This window comes from Phascolarctos cinereus, unplaced genomic scaffold (genome assembly GCF_003287225.1).
Source record: "Phascolarctos cinereus isolate Bilbo 61053 unplaced genomic scaffold, phaCin_HiC Scaffold_726;HRSCAF=1367, whole genome shotgun sequence".
NCBI classification, from domain to species: Eukaryota; Metazoa; Chordata; class Mammalia; order Diprotodontia; family Phascolarctidae; genus Phascolarctos; species Phascolarctos cinereus.
Window position 1 is genome coordinate 82,000,259 of NW_027556098.1, and position 16,670 is coordinate 82,016,928.

General features: G+C 35.4%; 1 protein-coding gene across 1 annotated transcript in view; it reads right to left on the reverse strand.

Annotated features, from left to right (window-relative positions):
• The window catches only part of PHEX (phosphate regulating endopeptidase X-linked), a 244,431-nt gene that overhangs the window by 69,898 nt on the left and 157,863 nt on the right, over positions 1-16,670 (reverse strand). The window contains exon 13 of the mRNA XM_078146134.1: positions 6,149-6,252. Within this exon, the coding sequence (XP_078002260.1) occupies positions 6,149-6,252 (104 nt within the window). The remainder of the gene's footprint in view (positions 1-6,148; positions 6,253-16,670) is intronic.

Consider the following 16,670-nt stretch of genomic DNA (forward strand, 5'->3'; position numbering starts at 1 on the left):
CAGCTTTGTGAAACAAGACACATGTTTTATGTTTATTATTACTAAAATTATTATTATTAAAATTATTAAAATTTTCTCCATCACTTTCTTAAGTCTAGAGTGTACTACACCATCAACTTAATGATAAATCTAGACCCGATTTCTATCATTCATCAATTTCTGGGGTGTAAATGTTAAAAGTCTTAGGATTTGAATCCAGCACACCTCTGGCTATTAAGATTATTATTACCTCCTTCAAACAGTTGCCATGATATCAGTATGGTACAATGGAAAGAGAACTGGATTTAAAATCAGAGGACTTAAATTTATCTACTTACTATTTTTGTGATACTTTTGAGCAAGTCACTTAGTATCTCTGGGTCTCATCTATGAAATGAAAGATTTAGATTAGAAGTCCTTTCCAGCTCTATTTCTATTATCTTATGAAATGAGATAAGGACAAGAATAGCACCTATGATTTCATTATAATAGGGAACTCTCAAAAGAGGAAACCCCCACTACTAATAGAGGAGGACCTTCTCTGCAATTTTTAAACTTAGTCACCTAGAGCACTGAGAGTGACTTGCCTGGGGTCACAAAGCCTGTATGTGTCAGAAATGGAACATGAACCCAGGTCTTCCTGTTTCCAAGACGAGCTCTCTATCCACCGCTCCATGTTGCCTCATATATGAAATTAGATAATTAATGTAAAGTACCTTATGCAGCTCTTTAGCAAAGAGGCTAATGGAAAGAGTAATTATTTCGATCTGGAAGGAGGGCTTCAAGGATCATTGGAGACAAAAGCTGCTCCACTCAGGAAGAGAGAGAAACCCAAGGAATTTTGGAAGCCCTTTCTGACTGTGGATCAGTGAAGGAGGGGATGTATATCAGCCAATTGCAAGTGAAAAGTGATGCTACCCCCAGCTAAATATAATCAGGAAAAGTTAAATCTTATCTGGTAGAAGTAATGTCTGCATAGAATTTTGTGGTTTCTCTGCTAATGGGACCTGGAAAATGGATTCCTTCTCCACTTCCTTCCCCTCGTTGCCAGCTAAAAGGGCATCACTTAACCTTGGAAGTTTCCTAATCTCTTTAAGCTTTGTTTATATACTGTATGTATTTATACAATGTGTTTTGTCTCCAGATGAAGATAAGCTGATTTTTATTGCATGCTGAGTAGCTGTTTACCATAAAGGAACAATGGAGTAGGGCACTGGGGAATCCATGAACCAATAGCCTAGACTTAACCTTGAGCCTATATTGAAGTGCCCACCCCACACCCCTAAAGACACAAATGAAGAACTTCATTTTAAAACTGTAAGGTTTTGCGTAAATGCGAACTGTTTTCATTATTGTTCCTAAAAAATTTCCTGACCAATATGCCAGCAACAAATACATCATAAACTCTATTTTTCATATACTGTGTGAGAAAATATAATACCAAATAAGTGAAAACTCAAGAAAATGAAAAGATTCTTTTCAATGGGGATTTGATCTATTTGTAGCCATATTTTAAAGGGTAAAGGAACTGAGTCCAAAAATGTTTTGTTATAATAGAAGTGAGAATGAGTTAATAGCAAAACCGCTTTAAAGTAATTGCTGAAAAAGGAAATGATGAGATGAGGGAGAGAAATTACATTCTGACCTGCTGAGCAATGGGGTAAATCCTTTATTTTTAAGCCTGCTGGTAATGTGACAATTTGGAGGATAGGACCCTAAATGTATATCTTTCAAGGATAACCTGCCAATTAATTTCTTTCTTGCTCACATTTCCTACTGTGTGAGGGACCTCTTCAATGCACATTAGTGCAGCTAAAATGGATTCCAAGAGAATGAAAGATGAAGGGTGTTTATCTCCCATGCCCACAAAGAAGCAAAATGTTACTTCAATGCTTTACAAGCATTCGTGTTGGGTTAAAGGAAATATAGAATTATGATGCACTGTTCAAAGTAAACTGTTATAGAGAAGATATTTCAGAATCATCCCCACTCAATTAACTCATGCATTTTCAAAGCCCTAAGATGCCTATTAAAGTCAATGGGCATCATAAAGCTAAAACCCCATGCAATACCTCTGAAAAGGTAACAGTTGGTAATATCCAGAAAAAAAAAACTTTACAGTACTATCTGGTTACTGTGCAGAGAAAGCCCCCAACAACCTAATGCTACTTTCACTGGATGTGCCTATCTCTAAGACAACAGGATATAGCCACATCGCTATAGAGCTCTAAGATACAGAACCTCCCAGAACAAAACGTTCTTGTTTATAAGAGCAATACACCTAAGACCATGGTCAAGTCAATGTTTATCCCATTTTGCAGATGAGTAACCTGAAGCAAATCAAGTAATTTGATTATGAACACATTTCAAAGGGGGAGTCAAGCTTAGGTTAATTGCCTTTGGTTATCAGCTCTGGAGTTTTTGAAGAAAGGCAATCATAAGAACATTAGTAAAAATAATCATCACTACCCAATAACCTCATTGTGGAAAAAGATACTCTGAAAATGTTATCAAGAATGACAAAAGAGGCAGCTGGGTAGCACAGTGAATAGAACACCAACCCTGGAGTCAAGAGGACTTGAGTTCAAATCTGACCTCAGACACTTGACACTTACTAGATGTCTGACCCTAGGCAAGTCACTTAACTCCAATTGACTCACCCTCCCCCCCAAAAAAAGACAAAAAGTTATCTCTTCTAAGAATCTTAAAATAGTATTTTATGTAATTGCAAAATAAAATAAAACTAAAATTAATCTAAATGTCCAAAAACAGGGAAAAGGCTAAATTATTTGCAGCACATTAACATAATGGAAGGAAATATGGAAGGAAGGAAATAACATAATAGAGAATCAACCCCTGAGTCATGAAGAGCCTAGGTTGAAGTCCTGACTCTGACACATACTAACTGGTATCCCTAGCAAGTCACAACTTTTCAGTGCCCCTTGCAACTATCTAAGATTACTCTAAGTCGGAGAACAATTTCAGGTGTACCTTGGAGGAAAGCTCCTCCCTCTGAGTTCCCTATTCTGATTTAATTACAAGTCTGGTCTAAAATATAATTGAATGCTATGAGACCCATTGGTACCAGAAATACAAAGAAATCTGGAAAGATCATTATAAAATAATGCGAATGAAAAAGAAAGAAAGAAAAGCAGAGTCAGAAAATGGAATACACACTATAACCATATGAAAGGAAAAGTCAATGAGCCTGAAGGGGCAAAGAATCCTAAGTAGGAAAAAAACTAGTAAAAAAAAATTATTTTAATATTTTATTCCTGAAAAGTAGTTTAGCTACATGTATACAGTTACTGAACAAGTTTAGTTAGCTGTTCAATATTAAGCTTTTAATAAAATATTTAAATTAAAATAACAATAGCTCACTGTGAATAACTTTGTGCTTGGTATAGTGCTTTTACTACCAAGAAGACTGTGAGGTAGGTATTTCAAGCAGTATTATAACGATTTTAAAGAGAAGAAAACTCATATATTTCTTAATAGAAATATAAATATACTGAAGTTTATATCACAATTTAAGGAATATTGGGAACTGATATTTCATCAGTGTCTTCAAATTATGTCATATGACATACTTAGCAGTTTTTGTAGTCTTCACATGCACACACCAATAGACTGATCATTTTTATTGAAAATTTAAAACATTATAGGATGTGACCCATTGTTTAGAAGCAACAGGGCAGAAGGAAGTCTTAATGCCTGGCTAAGTGAGCATCAGCTATCTCTCTGGCATGTAAAAGAAAGTTACCCACTCTCATTATGTTGACTGGAGAACTCTCAGTTTGATCTGGACCTCCTTTTCTCCACCCCTTTTACACCAAGCCATTGATAAAAATAATTAAGCAACCCCCTTCAGCATTCTCAATCTACTTCTGTTTATTTTTCACTTAAAAACGCACAACTGACATACCTGATTCCCTGACCTCTGGGATTGGACACTGGTTCACGTAAACATTCAAGGCTTTATTGCAGGGATGGAAAGACCCTGGATATCCCTCCTAACTCCATACCCAATATACACAGGAGAGTGAGATAGCCACCAATACCCCAGGGTATTCCCTCTATAAACAGAATGATTCTGCAGGCTTCACCTATGTCAGTTCTAGACAGATGTCTCAGAAATGAATGACATTCTGGGGCTGTCTGCTCAGGATTGGTGATTCACTGTCTAAACCAGTAAATAGGCCAATTTTGAGCAGAGGATCTGGAAGGAAGCAGAACAAAGTGTTTTCTCTCATTTAACATTGGTGTACCCTCCTAAGCCAGAAGGAAAGATTCAGACATACACAAAAGACAAATAAGAAACCAAAGCTCTGAAGAAAGAAGCAAATTAAGAAAAATAAATTTCACCTCCAGAATATAATTATGTCTTCATATCATCAAATGCTAAGTAAGCACGAATATACCTCCTAATAACCAATATGCCCTTACCCATCATTTTTAAGGTAAAGCCTACTGTCTGCCATATGGAGGTATGGTTAACTATATGAGAAATTGCTTCCATTTCCTTTACAAATAACATTTGTAAAGACAATGAAATTAAATAATGTAAAAAGCTTTTATTATGTAGCATATTAGACAAAGGAAATGCCTAGTGAATCAAAAAGATTTGGTTCTCTAAGATATTATGGTGGAATACTACAAGCTACCAAGAACTACTGTAGTTTTTAAGCCTAATCAGGCATGGAAATATTACTAATAGAAATGTAAATCTGAAGTTACCTCTGGATCATTTTGGTGGGGTAAAGGTGGAGGAAGAGAAGGACTCAACCCAAGACAGAGATACTACAATGAAGGAACCAAGGATGGACAATGGGGAAAAGAGGCCAGTTTTAGCAAAGGATAAGTTTTTAATCCATTTATCTCCTACTTTTCAAGAATTTGTGAAACTACTTTTTTGCTTACAATCTATACAAACCACAGTTTTGAACTATGGGGAGAAAAATTATTCAACCTCTAAATTTATTCTGTTCCCCATATGATCTAGGCAAAATTATTTCATATGTTTTTGTCAGTATTGAGAGGTATCATAAAAAGGGGCCAAAAATAGCTAGCAGAATCAGGCAGACATCTAGGCATAGGTGAGCAAAACAAAGATTAAAGGACCCTAAGTTGACATTTGGAAGCCAGAGAATCAGGACAGAAGGCCTGGAGTCCAAAGGTATCAATCAACACTTATTAAGTGCCTACTATGGGTCAGACAATGTGCTAAGTGATGAAAATACTAAAAGAAACAAAAGACAGTCCCTGCCCACAAGGAGCTCACAATCTGATGGGGGAGATCAGTAGTAAGGAACATAACTTAGGGACTAAAAACCAGGAAATCAATCAGTGTTGAGGGGGACAGACAGATCTCAATGGTGGTAGCAAGAATGGATATAGAATGTTAAAGGATAAGTTTAGCACTTAGTGATCAAAACTGAAAAATCAGCCTGGTCCTGAGGAAAAGATCTTCTGATCTAGGTGCCCCCTTATCACCAAATCACAGTATTTTTGACTTATAAAGGACCTCAGGAGACATCTAGTCCAACCCATTCAGAAAGTAATATATGCTTCCTGCCACTTTTCAAAGTGATAGAGGTCAAGGAGGGCAGAAGCTATGGAAAGGAGAAAGGCATTACAATCAGAAGTAACTCTAACAACATCTTGATCACTTCCTTGAAATTCATAAATCCTTTCCAATGTTCTACTATTTTCCAGCATCACCTCCAACCCTATTTGTTTAATTCTTATTTTTTCAACTTTTTTTAAAATTATTTCTCAAGGTCTTTTGAATCTTTTTACTTGACAGATTGGGAGAAAGATCTTACTTTCCCCTCTTGGTTGATTCTGCTTAGCTAAAATCAGAGACAACTTTAATATCTGCTTTTTAATCTTTCAAAATGTGTCAATAATATTGCATGTGATTATTAAGCCAGCAGGTTTTTTAAAAATAACAAAAATGCTAGTTTCTGGAGCTTTGGTGTAAAATATCATCAATTCAGCTTTTACTGTACTGTAAAAAATTGCTCCCATACATTTTCAGTCTTAAAGGTCACAGTTTTAGCCATTGTTTTCTTCTGTCTCTTCCCACCCATCTATTTATCCATTTTAATCTATATATAGTTTATGTATGTGTGTTTTATATACATATATACACATTTTTTTTACTCACTCTGTTTTTGGAACTTCTTTTCTTAGCCAGAAGAAATCAGATTGTGCTAAATACTTGCGAGTTTGCAGGACATTGCCGAAATAATCACTTTCTGAAAATTTCATCTGAGAAAATAAATCATAATCATCATTGTTCAATGTGAAGACAACAGAGGTATATATTGAAAGAAGACAACCTAAATTGAAATGTCAATTCTTTTTTTTTTCTCCCATCAGAAGAACTGTGTTCACAATAAAGGAATTCTCGGGCATTCCCAAGTCTAATATTTTTAATGAACATTTGTTTTGGGTTTTTTAAAGGAATAATAAAAGAATTTTTTTGGCAATTTCCAAATCACAGTAGAAAATAACAGAAGCTGCTGAAATTTGTAACATACTTTATTTCCTTAATAATTGAAAAATCCATTTTGATCCTTGAAAAGAAATAGTGACTTGTTTAGTCTGTATGCCTTGAAGGAACTCTTGGACTTTACCAAAATATGTGAATTGCAGTGTCCTGTTTTTTCAATAACATGCATCTTTTTCATCACAATTCATTTATTTTATCCAGATAGCACTATCGATTTCAGCAAATAGCATTTATTCATGAAGGGAATAAGATAGCCAAACAGAAATTCAGAGAACTCTTTTCTTGTGCTTCTATCATAGTAAATAATATCTTCCCCCCAAAATGGACAATTTCTTCCGGATTTGGCCATTAACCCCAAAAGAAGATTCTGTTCTTTAAAAATTTTTTGAAACTGAGGAGATATAATTTTAATAGCTGTTTATCCTAGAAAAATCCTTCTAAATGAATCCTTCTAAAGAGGATTCTCTCCTAATGCCAAAAGAACAGACCTAAGTCATTGTTGTGGAGGAAGACTATTTTATTGCTTTACTTTCTAAATATTTTGTGCAACCCTCTCCTCTAGGCTAGTAAGACCTAAAGAAGATGTTTATCAATGATATTTGTGATTTTAAAAAAATCAATGGTTAGCAATATTCTAACATATTTTGGTTAGGGAAACTACTGCTGGTATATATAAAATATAATGAGTTAAATAAATGAAATGCAAACTAAAACTTACAATCCAGTTTAATTAGATTCTTTATTGCCACAATTCTGACAATTTACTCAACTATAATCCTTTTTTTAAAAAAAAAGTGAAAATAAGACTGTACTGTAGTATGAAATTAACATAGGCTTAAAAGTAAGGATACCTGAGAGTCTTTATTTTGCTTCACAACCTTGGTCAAGTCAACTTATCTGGGCCACAATTTCCTCAACTATGAAATGAGGGAATTGGACTAGATGACCTCTAAGCTCATTTCTAGTTCTAAATCTATGACACTATGACTATATTCAATTCAACTGAACTCTATTGAAGAATAAGCATGGATTAAGCACTTATGGTTCCAGGAATCATTCTAAGTGCTGGGAACAGAAAGGCAAAAATGAAAACAAATCCTGCCTTTAGGAAGCTTACATTCTACTGGAAGAGATGCATTCTACTAATTCTGCCAATAGCTTATTTTATTTTTCAAAACTTAACCCTCAATTACTCTTCACCAGAAATACAGGACAGAGGTTGTCTCATATTCTTCCTTCATCTGAGGCAAAACACAGCTAAAATTCAGCAGTAGCTAAGAGTTGTTGCAGCTGGGTGGCACAGTGGATAGAGTGTTGGGCCTGGAGTCAGGAAGACTCATCTTCTTCAGTTCAAATCTGGCCTCAGATACTTACTAGCTGTGTGACCCTGGGCAAGTTATTTAACACTGTTTGTATCAGTTTCCTCATATGTAAAATGAGCTGGAAAAGAAAATGGCAAACCACTCCAGTATCTTTGCCAAGAAAACCCCAAATGGGTCACAAGGAGTCAGACATGACTGAACAATAACAAAGTCAAGAATTATCAGTATTTTCCCAATGATTGTTTCAAGATTATGTTTTTTAAATCCTTTGAGCTCTAATATTCCAGGACTCAATTCAACAAATCTTTATCTATTATCTACGTTGTAGAGAATACTCACTGTACTAGACCTGGGAAAAGGTTCAAAGATTCAGCCTAATAAATAATAAATAACTATAACAAAAATTAACATGATAAATGCCACAAGATTTGGTAGGAATAGAGATGGACAAAGGGCAGTATAGGCACAGGGAAATGTGAGTACAATTCTATTACTAATTGTTCTCAAGTTCATAGCCTAGTAGTAGAGATGACACTGTAATGACAGAATAGAAGTTCCTAGAAGTATAAAAGTCATAAGTAGCTTTTAAGACAACTTTGAAACTGTGGGCATGGGGAAATTTTTCATGGAAGAAGATGTCATTAGACAGAGCTGTGTCTTGAAAGTTGTATTGTATTTCAGCACAGGGGCAAGGTGTGGCATGCAGTTCAGGAAAGGTGCAGGAAGGGTTGGGTGGGTTAAAAGAAAAGATGACACCACCCATGGGAGATGTTATAATCATAAACATAGAAACAGAAAAGAATAGGGCAAGTTCCAGGAATAGTAATAGTACATGAAAGGAAGGAGACTTGCCCAAAATCCCATAACTAGTAAGCAGACAAAAATTATCTGAAATGTTAAGTTATAAACAAAAGGTAAGAAGGAATAAAAATTTCTAAAACTTCAAAAATTTTCAACTGCAAGCAATGTTATGTGTATGTATTGACTATCTACCTAAATGTCTGCCTATTTATCGATCTATCTATCTATCTATCTATCTATAAAAAGCAAATCTATTTTAAAAGGAAATGACTCCCTCCTTTCCCTTCTCTTTCTTTGAGCCTCCAGATAGCATCAAGCAGCCTTGACACTTCCCATGAAGGTTAGGAGGAAGAGCAGTTCACCCTGTTTCTCACCTTGGACAACATGAGGCCATGAACACATGACAACTAAAGTCTATGCCCTGACTAAATGAGCCTGATCGTGGGTTTTTAGGCTGATTATTTTGTATTTGTTTCATCCTGATTTTAGGTGAAAGAGGAATGATCCTGAGATGGATGTATTTCAGGCTTGGTGGCTACTTTGTGAGTTATTTAGATAGACAGATGATTGGTAGATAGATAGATAGATAGATAGATAGATAGATAGATAGATAGATAGATAGACAGATACATGCATACCTATATACATGCGGGCTAGGAGGAATGATGTGAACCAAATATGCTCAGAGCTGCCATTCCTGATTCCTGTTAGCCATGTGTGACTCATTCCTTGGGTAACTGGGGCTTGATGAATCCCCTAGCTGCTTCCAGTGACTCAGATCTAAAGATCTGTGATTTTGTGAATAAGAAAGCCATTCCCTTATTGATTTTAAGATGGCTGTGTTGAGTTCAAGAGGTTAGCTTAAGTGGTCCTACATGCTCTGGTCAAGTTAAGGTCAAGCTTTGGTCAACTACTCCAGCCCTTCTAGAGAAGATGACCACTGGCAAGGGGATGAATCTGGCTCCCAGCTAAGAAATGGGTTGGCCCTCCTATCATTGGCCACCTTCTCTAAGAGAAATGGCATAATTTCCAGGGACTCCACGCCTTGTTGCCAATTGGCTTCAATCAAAGGACCCAAAATCACTGAATATGTCAAACTCACAAAGTAGCAGCCAAGCCTAGATACATCCATCTCAGGATCATCACTCTTTCACCTGAGAGCAGGAAAGAACAAAACAGCCTAAAACCCAGGATCAGGCTCACTTAGGAAGAACACAGGCTTTAGCTGTCATGAGTTCATGGCCTCATGTTAGCCAGAGGGAGAAACAGGATGAACTAACCTTCTTCCCAACCCTCATGAGAAGTCCCAGGACTACATGATGCTGTCTGGAGGCTCAAAGAAAGAGAAGGAAATGAGAGAGTTATTCAATTTTTAAAGGCCCATCAAGTTATCTGATCTTCTCAGTTACCAATAACTGTTGGTGACTTCATAACAAATAAAAGCTTCATCAGTCCTCAAAGTGTTCTTCCACACTGAGTCACCAAAAGTGCCCAAGAGCCTCATGAGTCCCAAAGCTCTCAAGTTCTGACTCACAATTGGCCAGCAGAAATCAGCAATGGCAGCTGTGTTCATGTCTTGTTCATTCCCTGGTTCTATGTATATATCAAGTCAACATATAGTAAACTTTAAGATTAAAAAGCAAAAGAATCAATGGCATAAGGCATCTGATTATTTCCTGCTTGTAATAGATTTTGGTAATATTTCATTAACTCTCCTGATGACAATTTGCCAGAAGATAATTCACACTAAAAATATTAAATAGTACAAATTATATTAGATAGTTGGTTTCTTGCCCAAATCAGGAGCCCCTGCCTGAGCTGTCATTAGGAGGAGTTACAAATGTACAAATATTTTGGGAAAGAATATCATTATCTCTGTTTTTAAAAAATTCTCAAAAGCACTGGAGAATTACAAAGTGTTTTACAAACATTTTATTTATTATTTATCCTAGCAATCATCTCAGACTGGAAGGATAAAAACTGAGTCAAAGAAATATGAATGATGGAAAAAGTACCCCTCCTCAAATTGTCTTAGCACTTTGGATATCTCCAAAGAGAGGCAGCCACATGACACAGTGGACCTGGAGTCAGGAACACCTGCATTCAAATCCAGTCTCAGACACTTACTAAGCTATTCAACTTGGGGCAAGTCACTTAACCTTTGTTTGCCTCAGTTTCCTCAACTGCAAAATGGAGATAATAATAGCACCTAAATCATGGGGTGGTTGTGAAGGGCAAAAGAGAGAATATTTGTAAAGCATTTATCATAATTCCCGGCACATAGCAAATCATTTGCTCTTCCCCCCCTTCCCCGCCATTGCATCTATCACCTATTGCTTTTTTTTTTTTTTTTTGCTTAGGCAACTAGGGTTAAGTGACCAGGGTCACACTGCTAGTAAGCAGCAAGTGTCTGAGGCCGGATTTGGACTCAGGTCCTCCTGACTCCCAAGGTCAGAGCTCTATCCACTGCGCTACCTAGCTGTCCCTCACCTGCTGCTTTTTGTTAGTTATTTCTGGACATATCATACCTTCTATTAGAATACAAGCTCATTAAGGGAAGGAGCCATCTTATTTCATCTCAATAGCCCAGCTCTCAGTAAAAGTACCTAGAACATATTGGTCACATTTGGTAAGCTGAGTTAAATACCCTACATCTGTAAAGAAGTTGTTGCATCAGTATGGAGATTAAAAAGTTAAATATCTTAAGATATTTATATACATGTTACCACCAAAGAAAGAAAAGCCATTAGGATTCAAAGGTCAGACACTATTAATTCAATATCCATTCAATATACTTAGAACCTATAAAGAATGGTTACTAAATCTTGACTTGTTCCTGATCCTCATATATCTAAAGTGCTCCATCCCTGTAACTGTCAAATATGGGCTGCTGATCAAGTTAAAAAAAAAAAACAACTATTTTCCCCACAAATTATAGGAATCTGTTGGAGTCCTGAAATACAAACAAAATTTTGTTTAATTTGATCAATTACAATTTTTTTTTAAATTCTAAGTTTTGCTAAAAGATTCAGGTCAAAATAATATGCTAGTGGCCATTTCTCCCTTTATTCCTAACTCACATAGTGGGTGGGATGTCAGTTTGCTATTTCTTTTCAGTGATGACATTTTGATTCAAGATTTTCAAAGAATGAATATGCAATAAAGAATTTTAAAAATAATAATGCTTAAAATTTTACTAAATGCAATTTGATTTTCTTTTGATGATTCAGAAGGTACTTCTGGATCAAGTTGCAACGTAACACTCTCATTTTGAACATCAGTTGGCTGAATCTCTACTATGACATATCTCAAAGAAGTTTCTTAGAATCAACCAACTTACTTTTCATTCACAAATTAAAAAAATAGAAATAAATCAGAATTCAAAGGGGGAAAATCTGATTATTTGAGATGTTTAAGATAAATGTTCATTTTCTATTTACATGACAGAAGCTGATGTGCAAATACATATTATTCTTCATTAAAATAATCCTATCCTCAAAGTGTTTTTTTATTTTTTAAATAAGTTTTTATTGCCTTCCGTTTCTTACATCATCAAAATTTATCCCCAGTATCCTTCCTCCACACTATCCCAGAGGGCCATCCCATATAACAAATAGCATTTTTAAAAGAGGGGAAAAAATCAGCATAACTGATTGATACATTGAAATGGTCCAAAAACTTGTGTAATGTGTAATACCTATAAATCTTCACAAAGGAGTGTACTGGGGATGTTGTCTTATATTTCTTCAAATACTGTTTGATCTTTACAATTTTGTTACATTCACATTTGATTTGCTGGTGTGTGATTGGTCTTTCTATTTACATTGTAGTAGTTATTGTATATATTGCTTTCTTGGCTATTCACTACTTCACACATCTCTCCATGATTCTCTGTGTTCATCACATGTCATTTTTTACAACTTAGTAATATTCTATTACATTTATGTACCATAATTTGATTAGCCATTCTCCAATTGATGAGAATCTACTTTGTTTCCAATTTGCTGCTATCACAAAAAGTGCTGCTATAAATAATTTGGTATAAGGGGATTTTCTTCCTATCAGTAGCTTCCTTGGGGCATAAGCCCAGTAACGCAGTCTGATTCAAAGGGCTATGGACATCTTAGTCACTTTATTTACATAATTCTAAATTGTTTTCCAGAATAGTTGTACCATTTCACAACTCCATCAAATTGTATTAGTGTGCCTATCTTTCCACAACACTTACAATATTGAGGACTGTCATTTTTTATCATCTTTACCAATTTTCAAGATGTGAAATAAAACCTCAGGGTTGTTTTGACAGGCATTTCTCCTATTAATAGCAATTTTTAACATTCTCATTCTTTCACGTCTTGAGAATATTTTGCAATTCTTCTTTTGATGTTTGTTCATATCATTTGACCATTTACCTATTGTAACCTCCAATGCTCCAGGGTTCCCTTCTCTTCTCCCTCTATACTACTTCTCTTGGTGACCTCATCAGCTCCCATGGATTTAATTACCATCATTATGCTGATGATTCTCAAATCTACCTGTCTAGTCCCAATCTCTCTGCTGACCTCCAATCTTGTATCTCCAACTGCTTTTCAGACATCTCAAACTGGATATCTCTTCTTTACCCATCTTTCTCAGTTTTTGATAATCATTTGTGAAGTATTTGGTACTACTTTGTTCTTTAAAAGTTTTACAGTATTCTCCAGTAAATCTGTCAGGACCAGGGCTTGGTGGTGGTGGTTGTTCCCCCATACCTCTTTGGAAGTATTTCATTGGGCAGCTAGATTGCATAGTGGGTATATCTTGCTGTATAGACACATATATGTTCAGGTCCGTCAAAATCTGTGAAAGTACATTCTTTTTCATAATATGCAGCTAGGTGACATAGTGGCTAGAGAACAGGGTGTGGAGTCAAGAAAATGAATTCAAATCCTACTTTAGACACTAGCTACATAATCCTGGGCAAGTCACTTAACCTCTGTTTGCTTCAGTTTTCTCATCTTAAAATGGGATGATAATAAAAACTACTTCCCAGGGTTGTTGTGAAAATCAAATGAGATAAAAATTGTAAGCTGCTTAGCACGGTGTCTGGTACACAAGAAGTACTACATAAATTTTAGCTATGATTATCATCATTATTATTAGTTCCCTTAAAGCTAGATTTGTTTCATTTTCTGAGATTGGGTTATTTAAGATCTCTTTTTGGTCTTCCAATAGCTTGGGCATTTTACATTTTTAAAATATCCCTCTATTTATTTTACATTCTCAGTTTTGCTAGCCTATAACTGCGCATACTATGTTCTATTATGTTTTTATTTATTCTGGCTTTGTTGTGATTTCACTTTGTTCATTTACTTGATTAACTGATTTGATTTTTTGCCCTCTTCTTTTTAATCATATTAGTTAAAGGATTATCAGCTTTATTAGTCTTTTCAAAGAATCAGATTTTAGTTTTATTTATCATTTCTACAGGGTTGCTATTTCTAATTTATTCCTCTTTAATTTTTAATATATCTTCTTTTGTGCTTATTTTAGGTTGGTTTATTTGCTGGCTCTCAATTTTTAAGATGCTGAGAAATATGTACATTCTTTCCTGTCCCATTGAAAAGAGGACATAAGGATTTAAACTCTGGTTTCTTTAGTAGTTTGTTCTGTTTCATGTTTTCCCTTTTATTTATCTTCCTGTTAAACTTATCCTAAACTGAGAAAAGGGTATTGAAATCTCTTTTTGCTTTTATGATACTGCCTACATCTTTTTGTAGCTTAGTTAATGTTTCCTTTATGAATTTGGATACTAAGATATTTGGAGCATTTGAGTTTATTACTGATATTGGCTTATTGTTTAAGGTTCCTTCTACCATAATGTAGTTTCTTTGTTTATCTTTTTTATTTAATGTTCTTTTTAATTTTTCAAATAGCATGATCACAACTCCTGCTTTTTGGGATTCACTTGATATATAGTATTTTTTTTCATTCCTTCAATTTTATTTTGTGTATGTCTTTTTTTTTAATGTGCTTCTTGTAAGCAACAGATTTCAGGGTTTTGTTTTCTTATCCAAATTGCCACTCTTTTTTGTTTTATTGGATTATTTAATCAATTTACATTTAAAATTATGAGTGTCACATTTATATTTTTTTCCATTTGTCTCTAATATTTGAGTTTTTTCAAGTTATGTTTTTTCTCTCTTCTGTAAACACAATACAATATTTTTTTATTTACTTCAGTTTATTCTTTTTTAAGAGGGCCTTACTCTTGATCCCCTCCTCCCATTAGTTACCCTTTTGCCTTTGAGATTTTACTTATTAGTTGCTTTTAGCTTCCTGCTTTTATCTTGTTATCTAATTCTTTTCCATTTTTTTCCCCTCCCAGTCAAGTAGATTTATTTTTCTTCTTACCCTCTTTAACTAGTCCTGTTCATTAGTTTTTAAAATTTCATTTTTCTTGCCCTTTCCCAAAGAGGGTTTCTCTCATTCTCTTCATTATCCACTCTCTTCTGTCTTCCCCAGATTCTCATTCTCTAGTTCAATTATAATTATCTATTCTCTCTTTTCTTCAAGTAATTCAAGAGTCCAAGATATACATTCTAGTCTCTCCTTTCTAGGCAGTCTCTGCCACTGCCTTGTAGAATTTGCCCCGTGGATTTCCCTTTTCCATTGTGACTCACTCCCAGAACAAAGTCAATTTGTGCAAGGGACAAAGACATTGCTCTATGATAGGACCCTACTACCACCACTTTTCTGATTATGCTGCTCACTACTGATCTTTAACTTACCACTAGTTACTTTCTTTTCTCCATTTACCTCAAAATCTCCTCTCAGGATCCATGCCCTCCTACTCTCCCAGGTGCCAATTGACCCTAAGAGTGCAACCCCACCCCCCCCATTCCCAAGACAGGATAAGTAAGTGATCTTTTCAAGCACCAAACACTCCTGAGAACACCCAGCACAATGTCTGCATTTACAGAATATCTCTCTTCACGTATAGGAGCATTCTTCAGTAGAACTTCCTCCCAATACCAAAGCAAGGTCTCTCACATTCACCCCCTACTTCTTAACCCTGTTCCCTATTCCTCATCCATTCCCCTGCAGGTTTTCTCTTTCTAAGATTACAGAGTCACTTTCCCCTCATTGATGGCCCTTGATTTCACCAGTGTACATCATAAACTCCCCTTTATCCCTTGCTCCCCTCCCCCATCTTTCACTTAACTTCCCATTTTGTAATGTAGTTCCACCAAAAAAAAAAATGGTACACCTGTAGGCAGTGTCACCAGATTCTGTCCATAATGCCCCATGTCCACCTCTTCATTGTTACTTCCACCTGACATTGTCTTCACCTTTTTTTCTTTGTGAACATTTAAAAAGATGTCTCCTACTGCTCTCTCTGCTGTCTGCTGCTATTACTACATTCATTCACCTCTCTGGCAATTCTGTTGTTTGGGATGTTCAAAAAGCAAATAATCTTTTCAGATTTAATTTTCTTTCTAAGAATGTTTCAAATGCTTCTTTATTATTGAATGCCCATCTTTTTAGGATAGGTCATTCTGGGCTGTAGACTGATCTCCACTGCACTTTTGGAACACATGACTCAATTACTTCCTCAATTACTTTTTCTGGTGGGTTCAGAATAGTCTTGAGTTGTTTGAATTTCCTTTCATCTGTACTTACAGATCTTTCTCCTACTTGCTTACAGAACTTGTTGTTTCTGAAATTAATTACTAAATTTAACAACTATGTGTCTTGGAGTTTGTGAGTCTTTTTTTTTCTTTTTAAATCAATCTTTGAATTCTTTCAATTGGTATTATTTCATTTTCTATGTTCAGAAATTCCAGGCAATTCTCTTCTATTATTCCCTGCATTATGGCATTAAGGTTTCTTTGTCCTGCTGTGTTCTTCTGGATGACCTATGATCCTTATGTTGTCTCTGAATATCCTGTCTTTGAAATCAGTATGTTTTGCTTAGATAGTGAGTATGTTTCCTTTTAATATTATTGTCTTTTGTTTCTCTTAGATTGTCTTTCACTTTTGTGTATTTATGTTCCCACTTTACTGTTCTC